Source organism: Monodelphis domestica, chromosome 2 (assembly GCF_027887165.1).
Source record: "Monodelphis domestica isolate mMonDom1 chromosome 2, mMonDom1.pri, whole genome shotgun sequence".
NCBI lineage: Eukaryota > Metazoa > Chordata > Mammalia > Didelphimorphia > Didelphidae > Monodelphis > Monodelphis domestica.
In genome coordinates, this window is record NC_077228.1 from 192,095,848 (window position 1) to 192,116,756 (window position 20,909).

Sequence of the window (20,909 nt, forward strand, 5' to 3'; positions counted from 1 at the left end):
CGGTTTTCTAATGTGTAAAATTGGGGATGATAATAGTTTCCCAGGGTTGTTGAGGCTCAGATGGGACAGTTATGTAAAGCCCTTTGCAAACTTTAAAACACTATTTAGATGCTTATGGGACTGGCACCTCTGGTCTGAGGGCTTGTCTTCTTCCACCTTCAGTGCCCAATTTTCACCCAACCTTTCACCTGTGGCTCTGTGAAACAGCCACATTCCTGTAAAACTGTCTTGGCCAATGGGCTAAACCATGTTGAGGATAACCAACAGGCCTCAAAACTTGTTGGGGAGTGAGGGGGTGTCTACCCCAAGCATGTGAAGGCTTTGCCTGGCAGAACGGGCAGATGACAGCAGCCATGAAGATAGCTGAAGCAGGCACTGGGGCACTGGGAAGATGTCAAGGTCATCTGCTACATCCTGGGTCATTGCTAGTTCCCTGGCTTTTGTCTCACCACTGGCCTTGGGTGACTTCTGGAAGAGAGAGTGAGGCTGATGACTTTGGGTGACTCTGCCTCACATCAATTCACTCACAAGTGAAGATATCACTCATCATTGGTATTCTTTGAATGAACAACATTTTTACCTGCCTTCTAAACCCATTGGGGGCCTTCTATTATGAGTCACCTGGCTTCTAGGGTCTTGTGGCCCCTTGTATAATTAGTATCTCTCCTCTCTCATTCCCAGTCCCCTGTAACTTGGGAATATAGGAATTGACTTGTGGTCCTTTAATTAGGATAACTCAGCTTTGGTAGAACTTGGGCCTTTGGCCTGGGGGAACTAGTTCCTAATATCTGAATACAGAGACTTGGGTAGCTCAGCATTTCCAACTAGGGTGGGAGCTTTAATGGATGCCTTAAACCTGGTAAAGTACTTTACTGATCTAATCATAGATGACCATACAGCTTTACTAGCTTTCCTCTCCTCCCTTCCATAGCTGGTGGATTCCATATTTCAGGAGACATACTCAAAGCTCCTTCTGAGAAGGGGTACCCTCACCCTCCACTTGTGGTCATGAATGCTATGCCTCCTCCCTCCATCCCCAGAGTAACTATTTACATTGATAGCCACAATTGCTGAGACCGTCATTGTTATTCAAATTTTCCATTCAGTTTCCATCAGTTGATCTGTCCATATCTGTATGGTGATGTGGTAGGTAGGCCTTTAGCCTGATGCAATTTGGGTGGAGATCCTCCTAGAAGGCAGAATCTAATTGCTTTTGGGATGACTGAATAGAGTAGGTGGTTGGCCACAGAGATGGGGGTGGGACACCCCATACAATCTGCCAGACTGATCTCTTTTTAACATTTAGGTCCTCCCCTTGAAGACCCACTTGGAGAACCAGCAGCAAAAGGAATTCATTCATCTATACGGGGATTAGGTATATATGACTCCTCATCTCAGCCACCTAGAAAGGTTCAAAGGACAATCTCCATCTGAGGCCTCTAACTTATTTAAGTGGCTTTTCTAAAGCAAATATGAGAACTCCCCAAGCCAATAGAACTCTGCAGCAAAGCTCTCCACTTTGCACCAGGCCCTCTGCAGCCAGTGACTCATCCTCAGATTGCTGCTTAAACTTCTGCAACTCCCCAGATTTTAGTGGTAAAAGTCCAACCCCTAGGTAGAACAAATCATAGGCTCATAAAAGGATAGATATGAGTCTTTATTACCGCCAGTGAAAGTTCTCATTTCTCACTTCTCATATCTCAATTCTCATTCTTACTCCTGTTCTCATTCTCCCTCCCTTTAGCCCCGATATCAGTGGAATTTGACACATTTTTCCAGCAAAACTCCTGGATAGAGACACTGATTCCATCCTAGGGTTTGTCAATTCCTACCTGTCGCTTGTCAGTCCCCACCCACATCAGCATCACCTCTTTGATTTGTGATGTTGCTGAGTTCATCCTCGGACTTTCTGCCATCGTGGAACTGTAGCACTTACAGCAACACACCCTGGTAAAACCATCTCAGCAGATGGGTTAAGGGTAACAAGGCCATGGGTGAAGTCTACCACTCTACCATGCCAGTACTGTCTGTGGGTTGGCAAAGATACTGGAGTGATCTGCCATTTCCTTCCCCAGAGGCTTAAGGCAAACATATATATATATATATATATATATATATATATATATATATATATATATATAATATATACATATATATATTATATATATGTAAATATATTCCTTTTTTGGGCTATCTAGCTTCTCTAGAACTGAAGACAAAAATTAGGGAATGCTTGATTTGGTAGTATATTCATTTTTTTTTTTGTCAGACTCCTTTAACACCCATTGAGCTAATCAATATATAGATAAAGTGCTGGGATTAGAGTCAGGAAGACTTGAGTTCAAATTTGACCTCAGAAATGTCCTAGCTGCCTGACTCTGGGTAAATCACTTAGCCTCTGTCTGCTTCAATTTCCTCAACTGTAAAATGTAGATCATAATATATCGCACCTACCTCCCAAGGTAGTTGTGAGGACTAAATGAGATAATATTTGTAAAACTCTTGGCATAGTGCCTGACATCTAGTAGATGTTGAACAGATGTTTATTCACCCCCCCCCCCCATTGATGGGGCCTTCTTCCCCCTTTCCACTGAAAGGCCCTCCCATATGCTACCAAAACAGCTCTTGCCACACATATGGGCCATTCTCTCACTCCATCTTTCTCATTTATGATGTCCTTCCCATATTTCAGCCACAATCTGCCATGATCCATCCTGCCTTCTGTACCAAATTGTGGGAAATGAGTCCTGGCTCAGGCTTATCTGATGATTCTTATTCAAGACAGGAACAAAACGAGATAGATAGCCACGGACCATTGAACAGCTCTGTTTGCTTACCTCTCTTTCAGAAAGAAACTCAAGCAGGACCAGAGTCTGGGGGATCAGTGACTTCTCCTGGCTAGCTTCTTTTATGCTAGAAGACTAGGAGATCACAATTAAGTCTAAACCATCCCCTGCTCCCCGGATCGAGCCTTTAAGATAATTTCCTTGCCTGTTTGGGGAAAAAAAGCAAAAAGCAAAAAACGTAGCCTGTGCCAGATGGCAGGAAACTTTTATAATTATTGTTCCTACCATAGGTGAGGGAAGGGAATAGGAAACTTCTGTAGGGCAGGAGTGGAATTCCCAGGCTTAAATGGAGGGTATACAATAAATAGCAGGTGGAAGGTGAGGCTGTTTGGAGAGAGGGTGAGGTCTGGAATTTGTTCCAGGGTGGGGCAGAGGGTGGAGGCAATTATGTAGCTTAGTGGATAGAGAGTTGGGTCTTAAGTCAGGAAGACCTGAGTTCAAATCTAACCTCAAGATACTTCTTAGCTATGTAACTCTGAGCAAGTCACTTAACTTTTATTTGCCTCAATCCACTGGAAAAGGAAATGGTAAACCATTCCAGCATCTTTACTAAGAAAACCTCATGGACAGCACTGGTGTGCTATGGTCCACAGGGTCATGGAGAGTCATAGATGATGGAAGAAGTCAAGAAGGGCAGAAGATAAATGAGGAGAAAGGAGTTCTCTCCTACAGGGTAGGGTTAGGGTTAAAGGTAGGTTGGTGTTAAAGGTCACTGACATGAATTTGTACCATGCATGGAGGGTAAGGGGGACCGAGAAGAGAAGAGAAGAGGTTTCTAGAATCAGTTTTTCCTAGCATGGGGAACTTCCTCTAGGAATGCAGAGAGAGCTGGCTTTTAGATTTGGGGGCTGCCTGACTTCTCTTCTGTCTTCATTCTCTCTCTTTTCTGCCTCCATATCTGTGATGCTCAAGATAGGGCTAATTGTGTACCTACAAGTACATACGCATTGTACTCTCTTTTTTTTGTAACAAATTGATTTTATTCAATGGATATCCCTGACCTTTTTTTAAAAATGATTTTAATTTTTTTGAGAATTGAAAATTTTTATTTCATTAATTTAGAATATTTTTCCGTGGTTACATGATTCATGTTCTTTCCCTCCTCTTCTCCCAACCCCCCCTCCCATAGCCAACATTTAATTCCACTGGGTTTTACATGTGTCATTGATCAAGACCTATTTCCATATTATTAATTTTTGCACCAGGGTGATTATTTAGAGTCTACATCCCCAATCATATCCCCATCGAACCTTGTGATTTTTCTTCTGTGTTTCTGTTCCCACAGTTCTTGCTCTGAATGTGAACAGTGTTCTTTCTCATAAGTCCTTCAGAATTGTCCTGGATCATTGCATTATACACATTGTATTCTTAATGGAGCTCAGCTATGTGGGGCAGGAGCATTGTGCATTTCCATGTGTTTCTAGGATTATTGTGTGTAGAGATTTGCAATCCTTACCAGTATATCATTTTCAAGACAGTTATAGGATTTTTTAAAAACTCATCCTTAAAAACTTTAACAATAAGGGTCAGCTAGATGGTTCAGGTAGATTGAGAGCTAGGCAGAAGGTCCTGGGTTTAAATCTGGCCTCAGACACTTCCTAAACTCTGTGACCCTGGGCAAGTCACTTAAGTCCCATTGCCTAGCCCTTGTCACTCTTCTGCTTTGAAACCAATACACGATATTGAGTCTAAGATGGAAGGTGAGTATTCAAAACAAAATTGAGAGGCTCCCCAGAATCTATGTTGATCTCAGGACAGGGAAGTGGGGGTTGGTGGTGGTAAGGAGGGGTAGGAAAGGGTGGGAAAGGTAGCCCCATAAATGCACTCAGAATCAGGATAAGGTATTTGTGTGACAAAGAAAATGAAAGAGTGGGAAGGGGAAGAAGGAAGAAGAGAATCTGGAACTCAATATTTTTAGAAATGAATGTTAAAAGTTGTTTTTACATGTAATTGGGAAAAATAAAATGTATTTTTAAGAAAGAAAGTTGTGCCTTCTGTGTGTGACCGGACATTAAAGACTTTCAGCTTTTACTGTAACATGCGTGCTTGGACTTATCTCAAAAGAAATGCCTTTAGGCCACAGAGAATGGAATTTTTTAGCATTCAAAAACATGCATTTATAAAGAGCAATATTCAAATGTGCCCCTCATTCCATTCCATCCCCCAGTGCCATGTCGAATCTCTCTTGACTGCCTACCTTCCTACCCTTGGTCTTCACTCTGATTATAGGGTTGGTCCTTCAGTGGGGAAAAGTAGTCTGTGTATGGGGTAGGGGAATGGGAGGGTAGACACCTTAGGACACTGTGTCTATCACTTTCTATTGTATGTGGGAAGATGCTCTTGTCCATCATAGAGAGGGCCATCCTACCCGGTCTCCAAACTCATTCAAAAGCAATCCATTCTCTAACCTCCCTCTTCCAGTGCCCAGCCCCATCTTCAGTGCCTCTGTTTCCCCATTACCTCCATTCCAGCCTCTTACAGATACAGAGATGAGCAAGAAAAAGGATGGTGACCCAGGACTCAGGAGAGATCTGAGGTCACAACCCAGTGGCCTCTGATACTTACTAGCTCTGTGACTTTGGACAAGTTAATTTCATCTTTCCAAGACTCAGTTTTCTCATCTGTAAAGTAGGGGTAGTTGGGGGATTGAGAGCCAAACCCAGAAATGGGAGGTCCTGGATTCAAATCTAGCCTCAGACACTTCCCAGCTGTGTGACCCTGGGCAAGTCACTTAATCCCCATTGCCTGTCCCTTACCACTCTTCTGCCTTAGAACCAATACAAAGTATTGATTCCAAGATGGAAGGTAAGGGTTTCAAAAAAAATGGGGGTAGCAACATCTACCTCCCAAGGTCCTTGAGTAAATCAAATGAGATGATGGTGGTCAAGCACTGTTACCAAACTTAAGAGTATTATGAACATCACCCAGTGACCTCATTACACTCCTCCCTCTCCCCAGCCCCAGGACGGCCGAAGCAAATAATCACCCAGACAGACAATGTGAGATTATTTATCATCATCATCATCATTATTATTATTACTATTATTGTTAATATTATTCAGAGCCATCATGAGTTTCATTTCCAAAGCCCTTCAAGAGTCACACTAGATTTCCATCATTTGTACAAGTTTCATACTTATTTGTAGTCGTTCTTTTTTCTTTTGTAATTCCTTGTGACCCCACAATTTCCATATTACTGCATTTTTCTCCTGCACTGCCCCCTCCGGGCTTGAGGCGTAATTACAAGAAAGCAGAGAATTCCAGAGAATCCTGTCTTACCACAGCCTTCCGGCTGGAGCCCAGGGGAGGAAGAGCCCCCCACCCCCCCTTCACCTGGAATACATCTTCAGCTTTTTGGCCTCCCAGCAACCTCATCTCACGCAACTAACCGTACAAGCTATTTTGGCCCCTGCGGGGGAGGAGAGGGTGCGAGGGGGAGAAGGGTCTTTGAATTGCTTGGAACCCGTGACTCTTCCCTTTTCTGTCTCCCCTTCCCCCAGGGTCCCCTAAAGAGAGACTCTGGCACCCCCAAAAAATAAAGTAAGAAACTCCACAGTTGTAAAGTGCTGGTGTGCTAAGGATAGGCTGGGGGAGGAAGTGACAGGGAATCCAAGGGAAGGCTGGGGGCAGGGGAATAAGGGAGGCTGTCGATCAAAGGAAGAGGAGTGGGCTGACCTTAGGTCCCAGCCTCTGGCCAGAGAGTGGGGCATCCTGGGATCTAGAGCAGAGCGCCCCAACCCACTGGGGAGAAAGATCCCCATCCTTGCTCCCCTCCCCCTCCCATACCCTTCCAGGGAAAGAATACAGACAAACAACTAGGAGAATTCTACAAAAATATAAAAATTCTATCAACGGAACCAGGTGATGGAACCCCAGGGGCTCTGTACAGTTTTGCTTTAAAAAAAAAGGAAAAAGAAAACAAAGATCCTATAAACCCGCCCCTCCCGAGACATCCCAAGAAAACAAGCCCAACATTATTGCACACCCCAGAATGATACAAACCAGGTTTTTGCTTTAAGGATTAGCACTGTTTTTCTCCAAAAGGGTGACTAGAAAAGCTTGCCGCAGCTTAGAAAATACACAATTTTACAAAGTGGCCAGGCCCTGAGTGCCCCCATCCCATCCTATCCCCCACCCCATCAGGTCTGATCTCCTGTTGGGCTGACAAAAACAGGTCCTATAGTTTCCCAGGCCCTGGAGTACAGAAATCTCAACCCTGGGGGCACGTAGATGTTACTGGGATGAGGAGGTGGGATGGCCAAGAGAGCAGAAAGGAGTGGAAGTGAGGAAGGGATAAAGAGGAAGAGGAGAGGAACAAGGGGTGACTGGATTAGGGAGCAGGTGTCTGGAAGGATGAGAAGCAGACCTGAGCTCTATTTGGATCAGATGCTGCCGCCTCCTTGCACCAGGTTTCAGACAGAAATATTGCATATTATAGCACCAGGAAGGTAGCTCTTCCCTGTCCCCTATCTCTCCCTCTCCTCCTCGATACTTTCTGCCCATCCTCCACTTGCCTTCCTCCCTTTGGCTCTCCCTCCCATCTTTCTCACTTTCCTCTTCTCTGTTGGCTGTATGGAAAGCTGTTCCCCTTGGCAGGCAGCATCAGACCATGTAAACACCTAGATGTTGCTCATTCATCACCCTCCTAGGGGGCCTTGCTAGGCTCTCCCAGTGTCCCCCCCCTTCCCCTCCCAAGCCCAAATTCTACCAGATGGTCCACCCTGTGTTCACTCTGGGCCCACACTGTAGCCTACACCCCCCACTGCTGCCTAGAAAGGAGAAGCTCAGCTTTAATCAACCCTAATTCCATTGTTTCCCTCCATCCTGTCCAAAGCAACATCGTGATGGAACAGTCACCAATGGTGCCAGCTCTAATGGCATTATCATCAAGGCTGGAGGCCGAGTGATTAGATAGAATGTTTGCCCCATGGAGAGCCCCCACCGCCCTCTGCTGCTGAAACAGTCAATAATGCTTCCCCAGGCTTTAGGGGAAGAGCATCTTCAGGTGATGGATTACAGAGATCTCACCATAAACCACCCACTCCTACAAGAAACATACCACTCAAGAACAAGTTAAAATGGCCACTCTGGGGAAAACGGAAAAACAGTTTTAAGTTCATATACCTCAATTCCCATATCCAGTTCCTTACCAGACTCCCCCAGCATTCTGCCAATCCCTTAAAAATGAAAAAGCTGAAGAAACCATAATCATTAGCTAAAACTCTTCTATTCATTCACATCCATTTCTATCAATGGACCACTAATGGCTGTCAGAAGAAACAAGAGTTAATCTAAAATTAAAGACATTTAAGGCAGAGCCCACCGACCAAGAGACAACCCTCAGCCTTTGGGGAAATTCAAATTGCTCCTCCCTCACAAACCTCTCCTGAGACTTCTCCATTGGGAGGAAGCTCTTTCTTTATTCAGTGATGAGTTTGGTAGTGCAGCTCACACACACTCAGCATTCAGACTCTTCAAACATTTTAGGGTAACTACCTCTATTTAGTGCAACACACACATACACCCACACCCCACTCATCCTCTTCAAACATTTTAGGGCAACTACCTCTCTCTAGTGCATCACACACACACACACACACACACACACACACACACACACACACACACACACACACACACCCCACTCAGCCTCTTCAGACATTTTGGGGCAACTACCTCTATTTAGTGTAACACACACACATTCATACTCTCCAAACACATCAGGACAACAACTTCTATTTCCCTGGCATCTCTCCCTCGCTGCCTGAACAGTTCTCCCCCTTGCTTTTATTCTGAATTGTGATTAACTTTTATTTTGGAAAATAATTTTTATTATATATGTGCATATATATGTGTGTCTATATATAAAGGTTTCCATTGCATTTGTAAAATCTCCAAATGACTTCTTTTTCTCTTCCTTCCAAAAACGATGACGAGATTAAGAGAAAATAAGTTACATTACAAATGATTCTGCCTGTCTGTCTTTGTTTCTGAATGCCTCTCTCTCTCTCTCTCTCTCTCTCTCTCTCTCTCTCTCTCTCTCTCTCTCTCTCTCTCTCTCTCTCTCTGTCTCTGTCTGTCTGTCTGTCTCTCTCTTTTTCTCTCTCTGCCGAAGGTGGGACACAGTTGGGGATTTAATGCACTCAAGGTCACAGCTTGTGCTTTGTAAGAAGAGGGACTATCACTAGTCTGGTTATCCTAAGTTAAAATAGCCAAGAGATAGATGCCTTCTTGGAAATATTAGGAGACACATAAAAAGAAGAGGAAAACCAAAATCTCTTTAAGTCACAAAATGTCGTACATCCCGCAAATACTAGATTCAATTAATTTAATAAAATAGAATATACATAGAGATTCTGCACAGACATATTGCTTTCTCCCAATAGCTCCTGGGCACCTGGAAGAACTTCCGGGCTGGCCCCTCACTCTGTGTGGTGCCCCTCAGCCACCATCAAGACCCCAAACGGCTGTATTGAAACTGTCTTTGGAAGTTGTATTTGTTCATTTACCCAGTGCCAGTTAGGATGATAGGAGTGATTTCCTCCTTGGTCTATACTGAACTTTTTCAAGGATATAGCTCAGAAGGAGAGACTTGGCACCCAGTGGAGCCCGGTGAGGAAGGGGAAGGTGATTCAGGGTTCCAGATCTAACTGATCAGAGGAGAAACTAGAGAGCATCAGCAAGTCTTTCTTTGGGGGGGGCGAGGAGATGGCCATGCTGTCAGGGGCCAAAGGGTCCTTGGAGTCACTGGACGGAGCCCTGCGCCGGAGGCAGACGCCTGGGTTGGGCAAGGGCCGGGGACCCTGGCTCTCGGGTGGTTCTATGGAGATGCAAGGAGGGCTCAGTTTTTTCTTGGGCCAGCTTTTGGGCTCTATCCCTGGCCTGTTCCGCTCCTGGTCCCCGAGGCTCAAGGCACCGGGGGCTGGGCAGGCTTGGGAACAGCTGTCCAGAGAGCTGACTGCGATGGAGTGTCTCCTCTGTTCATCGGGCCACAAGGCTGGCCGGTGAGGGCGGCCCTGGGTCTCCGCACTGTAACATTTCTTGAGGTCCCTCAGATGTTCTCCCCCCTTTGGAGTCGGGGGATGCTGGGGCCTGGAGCTTGAGCCCCAGCTTGGCTGAGCATGCAGCTCCAAGAAGCTGATGGTCTCCGATGCCTCGTGGCCTGGGTGGCCGCTGTCCTGGGGGAGGTCTCTGCCCGGGCAGGGGGCTGCTGGCATGGGCTTGGATTTCTTGCACTGGTTCCGAGGGCGTTGCTGGACCCTGATGCTGGAACGGCCCCAGCCCGGAGCGTCTTGGGGAGGCATGGTAGGGGGCACACTCACCTCAGTCACAACATCCTCCCTGCTGCCCAAACCCTGCATGTCCAGAGAGTCGGTCCTTATTGCTGCCTGGATTTGGTGAGGGAGAAGAGGAAGAAGAGAGAGGGTACAAGGGAAGAAAATGGGATGGACCTAGGAGACATCTCTGAGAAGGGGAAGGGAGCAAGAGCAAGGCCTTTAGCCCTTCTCTTTCCAATTTTATATGGGAATATACATTGGAATAAATATAGCTACATATTGGATAAATTCCAAATTGAGGCAGTCGAACCATCTTAAGTTTGATTTATCCCCCCAAACATGGAGATCGGTGACAGCAGTCCCAATAAGAGCCTGAATGCTAGAGGGCAGATTTTACAATGCAAAAAACCCAGTGGGAAGTAGGGATGGGGCTGACCTAGACTCTGGCCCTGATTTCTAGCCCCAGAATTCTAGAACTAGAATTGTAAAATGCCCAGGAAGAAGTTTCTGGAGGTTCTCCTCTCTAGGGGGCACACTGGATGGAGTGGTGACTTTGGAATCTCGAACAAATCCTGTCTTAGATGCGAACTAGTTGTGTAACCCTGGGCAAGTCACTCATTGTCCCTCAGACTCAGTTTCTTTATCTGTAAAATGGGATTAATAATAGCATCCACTGGGGGCAGCTGGGTGGCTCAGTGGATTAAGAACCAGGCCTGGAGATGGGAGGGTTCAAATCTGACTGCAGACACTTCCTAGCTGTGTGACCCTGGGCAAGTCACTTAACTTCCATTGCCTAGCCCTTACTGCTCTTCTGGCTTAGATTCCAAGATGGAAGATAATAGCACCTACTTCACAAGGATCTTTTGATATCAAATAAGATAATAAGGGTAAAATGCTTTATCAACCTCAATGAATGATTTAAATGTGAGTAATTATTATTATTGGGGCAGCTAGGTGGTACAATTGATAAGTGCCAGGCCTGGAGTCAGGAAGACCTGAGTTTAAATCCAGTCTTAGACATTAGCTGTTTGACTGGACAAATCATTCCATCCTGCTTGCCTCAGTTTCCTCATCTGCAAAATGAGCTGGAGAAGGAAATGGCAAACCACTCAAATGTCTTTGCCAAGAAATCCCCAAATGGGGTCATGAAGCTTTGGACCCAATCAAAAATAGCTGAACAGTGACAATAATAATATTATTATATCTGTAGTAGGAATAAGAATGATCTGATCATAAAACCTGGATATTATTATTATTATCATTTTGGGATTATGGAGCTGGAAGGGACCACAGAAACCATCTAGCCTAGCCGTGATATACACTGTCTTTGCTCTTCATTTTAGAGAGAATGAAACTGAGACACAGAAGGGGAAAAGACTCACATGAAGTTAAGCAGCAAAACTGGAATTTGAACTCAGATCAGGCCAGGAATCAAGAAGACTCAACTTTGTGAGTTCCAATCTGGCCTCAGACACTGACTAGCTGTGTGACCCTAGACAAGTCACTTCACCCTATTTGCCTCAGTTTCCTCATCTATAAGATGAACTGCGATAAGAAATGGAAAACCATTCTGGTCTCTCTTTGAAGAAAACCCCAAACAGGGTCAGGAAGAGTCAGATACTAATGAAAAATGACAACAACACAGAATTGTGAGATTATAATATGGGAGCAAAGAAATCAGACCTAGAAGGGGCCTGATAAATCATCTAGTCTACTCCCCTCATCTTGCAGCTGGGAAATTAAGGGCCAGTGGAAGATTCAATGACTTGCCCAAGGTCATACAGGCAGTAACACCTGGATCCAATGCTCAGCCCACGGAGGGCCCTGGTATAGGGAACCTGTGCCCAGATTAGACTCTTCTCTCTCTCATCCCTTGTGTTCATTCTTATACACCAATGCAGATCCCCAGGGGCTTTGGGTGGCTCCACTGATAGAGTGCCAGGCCTGGAGATGGGTGGTCCTGGATTCAAATCTCACCTTAGACACTTCCCAGCTGTGTGACCCTGAGCAAGTCACTTAACCCCCATTGCCTAGCTCTAACCAACCTTCTGCCTTGGAACTGATACTCAGAATTGATTCTAAGAGGGAAGGTAAATGTTTAAAACAACAACAACCAAATGCAGACTCCCTGTGTGCTCCCACATGGGTACATGCATGCACAAACACTGAAACCGAGGCTCCAGTTTAGTCACTTGCCCAAGGTAACAATCACACTTTCAAAAACTCACCTATGATGCATGTGGAATCAAGGGAGCTTGAGTTCAAATCCTGCCTCAGGTACTCAGTACAAAGCATTGCTCTCTGCCTCAGTTTCCTCATCCATAAAATGAGGGGGTCCCACTAGATGCTTGCCAAGCTTCCCCCCAATGGAGATAGTTCATCCTTCCTAGACCTGTCCCTGTGCAGAGCCCAGACCCCCAATGCTCCCACACACCTCCTCCCCAAACCTTTCCGTTCTCCCATGTGACAAAGGAAAAACAGAGTCCTCCCTCACCTGGCGCCGAAGCTGCCTCTGTACAGAAGGGGAGCACCCTGGCGGTGGGAGTTTGGGGATCACGCCCCAGTGGGAGAGGTCACGAGGCTGGAGCTGGTGGGACCCATCTTTGGGAAGTTGCAGGAGGGCTCTGGCGTCTACTGGCTGGGAGTGGACGGAAGTGGTTGAGCCTGCTGTGGAGTTGTTAGGAAGGTCAGCGTCCTCGGTAAGGTCTGCCCTGAAATCGACCTTCCCTGGATTCCCCCACACACACACACACACTCCCATGAGCCTCTCTTCTCTGTCTCCATCTCCATCCCTGCTCCTGAACCGCACCTTCTTCAGCATCCTGGCCAGCTTCCCCTGCCAGCTCTGGCCCTCCCGTTAAATCAGAACCTCTCCCCGGGCCAATCCGTCTTTCCCCGCAGGCTAGACACTTCTGGGGTGTCCAGCACAAGGCTGAGCTCCTACCTGATTGAGATTTGGGGAAGGTCCAGATCCTCTGCCCCGGGGAGCCCTGATAGGAGCCCCCATCTCGGAACATGTAGCTGTCGTTGGGCAGGGAGTGGGTCCTGCTGACCCCCGACTTGCGGACAGCTAGCAGACTGGGCTGGAGGGCAGAGAGCCCGGGACCCAGAGCCTCCTCAGGGTGGGGAAGGCTCACCGTCTGAAAGAGAGAATGGGACGAGAGGGAGGAAGAGGAGATACACGGTGTTGGCTCCTGAAGTACAACTAGGCAGCTGGAAGCCAGATCCCCACCCCAGCAGTAGGAACAATGGGCATGCAGACTGTCAGGGATTGGGGGAAAGGAACACCAAGGGACACAGAGACACAGAAGTGAGACAAATGAGCTTTCAGAGGAGGCGGGGAGGGAGGGAACTTCGCCCCAGTTTGATGTAGTTTATATCATTAGCAAGACAATTTTATCGATAGCACCACATGGGGAAGGGGTGTCTAAGTCAGGGTGAATGAGTGTGTGTGTGTGTAAGAATGGTGGAGTCTATTTTAGGGACGCTCAGATATTGCCATCTGTAGATTATAAAAGGGGGCCACACAGGGCTTATAGGATCCGAACCCCAAGTGCTTCTGGGGACGGGCCTTTCTAAATGAAGATACTAGACTGTATTTCCTTGAACATCCCTTGACATTCCCCTCCTAGGGTTGGAATGATTTTAAATTGTCTCCTTTCAAGGTTTTGTGTCACTTCCATTTCCTGCCCCTACCTTGCCACCCTTATCTCCTGGCGGAGGTACAGTATGTGGACTAATTTCAAGGAAAATCAGTGCCTCCTCTGAATCAGAGGGCACTGAGCCGTGGCAAAGAAGCCCCCCAGCTCCTTCCTCACCAGTTTTGTGGTCTGGGGGTTTTAGCACTAGGGGACAGGTGGCAGGAGAGCTGGGAGCAGGAAAAGGGGAGACCAGGGAGGCCAGGGGAAGAGGAGGTATTTTAGTTTTAATTCCAGCACTAGATCAGTCATCAGCTTCAGAGGGCAGCAGGATGGAAGCTGGCTTCCCAGGATCAAGAAGCATAACGATGATCTTTCTCCTTCCTCTGCCCTATCTTTGGTGCCCAATTTTGCTCTCCTCACTCCCAGGTCAGCAGTCTAATGAGAACATGACTCGGGGCTCCCATTGAGGCTGTCTGAGCCTGGAATAGGGCTGTATCCTTAGCCTTGGGCTTTACCGAAGTCAATCTCCCTCCATCCCCTCGGGACCACCCACCAGTGGCTGTGGGGCTGCCTCAGTGCATGTCAGCTGGTGCAGCTGGGCCTCACTGGAAAAAGGAAGGTTTCTTTGGGAACTAGCTTCCCCTCCCTTCCCTCCCCCAGCAAGTGAGTCCCAAGGGCCCGCTGAGGCCTCTTCTGTCTTCTGCACCATGACCATGGGAAACCTGATTCCGGAGAGTCTTGGGATGGGAAAGGGGGGAAGTGGGCTCTGAGTCATAGAGGGCTAGAGAGGCAAGGGAGGTTGGAGAATTGATCAGCAACATAAAGAAAGGCCCTCAGAAATTGGGGTGGAAGGCAAGACACATGGATAGACACAGAGAAGACAAGAATGGTCCCCTTCCAAAAGGGGGGAAAGAAATCATGTTGGTCACAGCAGAGGAGAAAGCACCGCCCCACTACACACTGTTGAATGTCTAATGTTGAGAAGGGTGGAGTGGAGGCATGGAGAAGAAAGGAAAGTGGAATGAAGGCACAGCTTGGGCAGGGCTCTCAATACGGGGGGCTGAGTCTGGGCCCCCAGGGCAGAGGTCTAGGGTCTCCAGAACACCTGGCAGAGCCAATTTGGAGGAGAGGAGGGGGGTGCGGAAGGTACCCAGGCTATTACTTTGATGCCTGCCCCCTTCCCCTGTATTCCTTGTTGACAAGGTCACACACATTCAACCTCTCTCTCTCTCTTTTTGGAAGGAGAGCTGGCGAGAGATGTTAATTTGGCAAAAAACAAGAGCTGTAACTGAATTAATGTATCTGGGGTGAAGAGCGAGAATTGGAAGCTTTGAGAGGAGGGGGATGGTGATGGGGGGCAGGGGAGGAAAAGCCCCAGTGCCAGTATTCAGAGCCCTACACAGAGCTGGGGAGAGAGTGAGTGAGTCTATGTATGTACATTTCTTTCCAGGGCATTAAGTAAAAGTGTGTGAGTGTCGTCAGGCAAAGAATCATCCGTCAGAGCTAAGGAGCAGGACTGTTCAGACAGAATATCTGACGTCAGAGACAGAGCCTCCATCTCAGCTAGAGGGATCTAAACAAGGAGAGAGATGATCAAGCATAAGAAACCAGGACAAAAAAAAATGGAAGAAAAAAGAAAATATTTTTTCTTTTTTTTTCTTTTTTAACAAAACACACCAAAAAAGAAAGAAAGAAAAGAAAACCCTCCCTTGTGTCTCCTCCCACCTGCATCAAACTGACATCCCTCAGACTTTCCTGACCCCAACACACACACACACACACACACACACACACACACACACACACACACACACACACACACACACAGCATCAGAGCATGAATTTGAAGGGTCATCACACATACAAAAGGACGGAGTGCACACATCGACAGAACCTGAATAGCAAAGCATAGGGAAACCACATGAAAAGAGATCCCTGCAGATTCTTAGACCGCCCCCCTGCCACCCTGTGTCAGGGAGGAGGGCTTTCGACACAGCATTGAAAGATGAGACCAGAAAAAGAGAGAGGGCAATAAAGAAAAGGAAAAGAAAGATGATTTTTCTCCCTTTTCTCTACAGACAGAGGCAGCAGTTTGGAGGGGGGAGAAATAGGGAGAGGGAGATGAGGGGGACAATACCACAGAGATCCTGGTTATACTCTTATTATTTTCTCTACATCTAAAAGGCTGGCAAGGCCTCAACTTCTGAATTCTCCTTCAATCCCACAGTCTGTCCTTGCCCTCCTCCATAGCTATCATACATCTCCAGGAACCTCCTGGGATAACCTCCTTCTTTCTCAGAGCCAACAAAGGCATTGGGGTACATGTATCTAAAAATATAGGGGTCTGACACAAGCACAAATATCCCTGGCTATTATCCCCTGGGATGTTACGACAATTTCCCATTTCCCCAAAAGATCTGTTCCATACAAATATTGGGTACACTCTCAACAGAGTGGTATCCTGGAAAGACCAAGAGATTTGGGTTCAGATCCCAGCCCCTCATTATTTGTGTGATTTGGGGCATGCCATTTCTCTCTCTCTCTCTTCCTTCCTTTTCTTTTCTTCCTTCCTTCCTTCCTTTCACTCTTCCTTCCTTTCCTTTTCTTTCTTTCTTCCTTTCTCCCTCCTCTCTGTCTCTATCCCTCTTTCCTTCTTTCCCTCCCTCCTTTCCTTTCTCTTTCTTTCCCTCCCTCCCCTTCCTTCCTTCTTTCCCTCCTTCCTTTCTCTCTTCTCTGTCTCTTTCCCTCTCCTTTCCTTCATCCTTCCTTCTTTTTTCCTTCCTTTCTTAAGTGACTTGCCCAGGGTCACCCAGCCAGAAAGTGTCTGAAACCAGATTTGAACCCAGGTCCTCCCAACTCTCTATCCATTGTGCAAGTTTCCTTTTCCATAAAATGAGAGGTTGGATTAGATGATGCCTATCCTTCCAGCTCTAAGCTCCAGGATCTTAAATGTGGGGTACTCGGTCCCTTACTGTCTCCTAACAACAGCCTCAGTTCAACAGCTTCCTCTGACTCTTCCTTCCCCATTCACTCCTACCTAGACTCCTTCCCTGCCCCACTACCCCCCTATTTCAAATATCTTTAAGGCTTCTGTCTTCTCAGGCTTCATGTTCCCAGCCAATGAAATATCTCACTAATGGCGCTCCTGATGTTTCCACATGCTGTTTCCCTCTTTTGGAGTAAATGCTTGACACCTGTATTCCCATTCTGAAGATGTAACACCCGGAGAAAGGTAAGCACATGAGCCCTGATTTCTTATCCTTCTCCATCCTAAAGGAGATCTGGGGTTCTGTGTTCTTATGGCTTTCATTAGAGCAAGGACTGGGGCTTGGAAGCCAATGGAAGCTAGTCAGGAAGGACAAAAGATAGAGGAGGGATGATTTAGCTAATTCCTTTGGTCCCTGAATTCCCATAGTTTCCTGCCCTAATTTAAGAAACCAATTCCTTCGAATATGGGAAAAGAGAGATGGAGGGGACTAAAAGGATTAGAGAGGGAGGGGAGGGGAGGGGAGAGATTAGGGAAAAGAAGGCACAGTAGAAGGAGGCTAGAAGGGAGCAGAACAGGGAGACCAAGGAATAGAAGGAGAGCAAGAGAACAAAGAATTATTTATAGTGGATGTCTTGAGGGGGCATGACAGAGTTGTGATGAACAGGGAAGAAAAGAGGAAAACATCCATTTCATGTTTCACATCTCGCATGTTCTTAAAGATCAGTGTCACGGCCTAATTCCTCCCTGCCCCCATTCCTCTACCAACTCCCAAATCTCTTTTTAGGATAAATTCAGGCTTAAAATAATCAGATAAATGAAGCATCTGTCGTGCCCAAACAAGAACACAATGAGAAGCCTCTATCCTGAATGACGGCAGGAGCCAGGGCTCAGGGAGAGGAATCAGCCTCTCGGTCTGGGTGGACATATACTGTCCTGATCCTGGTTCCAAGGCCAGCCATCCGGGTCCCTCCTGTGGAAATCCATCCCACACTGTCTGGCGTGTCGGGCAGCAGTGCTAACAAAATCTCTTTGCCCCTTCCCCTACCCACCTAGTCCCACGAGTGTTTGATCAGACGCTCTCCCCTCCCAATATTCCCTCCACTCCTCTAGGCCCTCTTCCTGCCTCTTTCCAGTCTCTCTTTCCTCTTCAGTGGTTTTTAGGGCCCTCAAGGCCCCCCTGTGACTTCTCTCTTCTACTACAGGGATTCATAATCATTTTTTTGTAGTTCATGGAGACCTTTGGCAGTCTGTGAAGCCCATGGATCCCCTATCACAATAAAGTTTTTAAATAATAAAGGAAATGCAAATGTAAGTTTGAGGGTATTTCCCCCCCCCCCCTTAAAATCCTCACCTTCTGTCTTAGAATTAATACTGAGTATTGGTTCCAAGGCAGAAGAATGGTAAGGGCTAGGCAATGGGGTAACATTAAGTGACTTGCCCAAGGTCACATACTTCTTTTAAAACCTTTATCTTCTGTCTTAGAATCAATCCTGTGTATTGGTTCCAGGACAGAAGAATGGTCAGGGCTAGGCAGTGGGAGTTCGGTGACAGCCAGGAATCATCTGAAGCTAGATTTGAACCCAGGACTTCTCATTTCTAGTCTTGGCTCTCAGCCCACTGGGTCACCTAGCTGCCTTCCCCCACAAGGTACTTTTTTACAACCCAATTTTCCCCACTTTGGTTCATGGACACCCTGAAATCTACTGATGGACCCTCCCTTTAGGGTCTCTAGACCCACAATTAAAAATCCCTATTATAGCATCTTTCCTGAGCCTTTACCTGCCCTTATATTCTTCTACCCATCTCAGCTTCCCAGCCCCAGTGTCTCACCAACTCTCCCTCTGATGCATTTCCAGCCTCCTACTGTATTGGTAGAATGGACCGTCCTAGCTCAAGGAAATACCTGCCAGAATATTGATTATTTCCCTACCCTACACTGTAAGTCTAGGTTTAGCTCTTTAATAGCCACCTTAACTGGTGGTAGACACAGTAATCCCCCCTCTAATAGGCAGGGCACACAACACAGGGACAGTAACCTGAGGTTCGGAGTCGCCCTGGCCAGGGGCGGGAGGGCAGGTGTAGGGCCGGCCCAAAGAGCTGGACAGCTCATCCATCAATTTCAACTCCCCCTCCAGAGACCCCTGGATCAGCAGGGAGATGGTGTCAAACAGCTGTTTGTCCTGAGTGGTGACCAGGAGAAGTTAGGGAGAAAGAAGGGGTGGGGGAAAGGGTCAGAGAGGAAGGGGAGGGCAAATAGAAGAGAACAACATTTGGAGAAAGGGTGAGGGAAGGGGAAGAGTGAGAAAAGATGAGCAGGAAACAAGAGATGGGGAGAGAGAAGAAAAAATAAGGAAGAGGGATGGTAAGGGAAGAAGGGGATGCAGGTGAGAAGATTCATGGGGGAAGAAGGAGAGGGATACAGAGGAGAGAGGGAAGAGGAGAGAGTCAGTAGATAAGGAGAGAATGGAAGAAGATAAGAAGGGGAAATCGGACAGTTTAAAGAAGGCATGGGATGAGAAGGATGAACGAAGGAAAGAGGGAAAGAGAAGAAGAGGGGCAGAGAGAAGATGAGGGGAAGGAGATAAGAGGGCACAGAGAAAGATGGGAAGAAAACAAAGAATGCTTTTCAGAAAGCTCGGTACTGCATCAAGGAAGGAGAGGCCAGATCAGTGCTGGGAATGGAACACGTTGGCTTAGAGGTGGCAGTTCTCTTATCCCTGGCGGGGAGGCTAATGCTCTGCTTCTGCCAGAGAGCACCATCCCTGGTGAGGCGTAAGGAGGCTGTTACCTCTCACATACTCCCTCCCAGCCCCCTGCGTGGTAAAGACAAAGTGCCGAAAGCAGCACCGTGGCTATTCTAGGTCAGGGCCAGTTGGCTGAGAGGATCCCATGGGTACCTGGGGACCCAGGGCTGGGGGCAATGTTTTTACTGTCACACAGTTCCCCTTGAAGGAGACACGAAGAGACAGCGAGGCTTTGCTGCTGGCAGCAGCCTTGCCGTCTCCCTTCTTGCCCCCGTTCCATGGGGAGAATGCCCTTTTCAGCTCTGGTCTTCTCCTCTAGGGAGGCAATGGATGCTTAATTGGTGGTAGACACAGTATGTCTTGGGGGGCGGTGATGAATGGCTGAGAAGTGGGGGGGACCTGGTTCTAGGGGGCAGGAAAGCAGCAGTGAATTAGTCTTCAAATAGGGTCCTGTGGCTGGCTCTCCCAGCCTGGGTTTGGTGGCTTCCTATTCCTCCCTTCTTCTGCTAGATGCATAAAGTACCCTCCCAGCCCCAGGGACAGTCTTCCCTCCTCCTTCTCTTCCCAGCCCCCTCATTCCCCACTGGGTCTCACCGTGGGGTGGGCCAAGGAGAGCTGGGAAGCCACTTTGACGTGCAAGGCCTGAGAGGCCCTGAGCTTTGGGCTGCCAGGTTGGCTGTCGGGCCCTCCCTCTCCCCGGGGCCAGGAGAAGGGATCTCCCCGGATGGAAGGCTGAGATGGGGCCAGGGTCTTCATCTCCATTTCCAGCTCTGCCTCCAGTTCTGCCTCTTCCTTTGCCTCCTTGTTGCTCTCCTCCAAGTGCTTCATCAGGACGGCGATGACCACATTCACCAGCACAAACTGGGCAGTTAGTACAAAGGACACGAAGTAGATGGGGGAGATGACGGTGTTGTAGCAGGTGGACTCCTGGTCACAGTCTCGGAGGGTGTCCTGAGTGAGGAGGTGGATGAATTAGACAAGAGCAGGGTCCATGGACAAATTTCAAGAAGTCCTGGAAGTTTTTAAAAAATTCTTTGATATTTGTTTTAATTGACTTCTCAGTGAGTGGGGAAAAGGGAGGAGAGAGGGAGAGGATTCAGAAATGAAAGTAAAATAAATTGAATTTTAAAATATTTTTATAACTATAGTTCAATAGAATTAATTTCTTTATAATCCTATGTGTTTTATTTTATATATTTCAAAACATTATTCCGAGAGGAGGCCATGGACTTTATCAGACTGCTCAAAGGATCCATGACACAGAAAAGGGTAAGAACTTTTGAGTTAGAGGAAGTCTTGGAGGAGAAAGAGAGGAGTTAAAGGGTGTCCTGAGAAGAAAGAAAATTTATAGGGTGTCCTGAGGGTAGGAGAGAATTATAGAGGAAATATAGAGTATAAAAAAAGAAAGAAGA

General features: G+C 47.1%; 1 protein-coding gene across 44 annotated transcripts in view; it reads right to left on the reverse strand.

Annotated features, from left to right (window-relative positions):
• Positions 1-9,159: 9,159 nt before the first annotated feature.
• Positions 9,160-20,909, reverse strand: part of CACNA1G (calcium voltage-gated channel subunit alpha1 G) — a 94,917-nt gene continuing 83,167 nt past the window's right edge. For 14 of the 44 annotated variants that reach the window (XM_056816626.1, XM_056816620.1, XM_056816624.1 and 11 more), the window contains 6 exons: positions 20,092-20,448; positions 18,790-18,933; positions 15,203-15,337; positions 13,068-13,263; positions 12,618-12,790; positions 9,160-10,234 (listed from right to left, as the gene is read on the reverse strand). In XM_056816626.1, coding sequence (XP_056672604.1) covers positions 9,479-10,234; positions 12,618-12,790; positions 13,068-13,263; positions 15,203-15,337; positions 18,790-18,933; positions 20,092-20,448 — 1,761 coding nt within the window. In that variant the 3' untranslated portion in view covers positions 9,160-9,478. The remainder of the gene's footprint in view (positions 10,235-12,617; positions 12,791-13,067; positions 13,264-15,202; positions 15,338-18,789; positions 18,934-20,091; positions 20,449-20,909) is intronic. The other 30 variants (XM_056816646.1, XM_056816635.1, XM_056816640.1 and 27 more) reach the window with 6 other exon arrangements.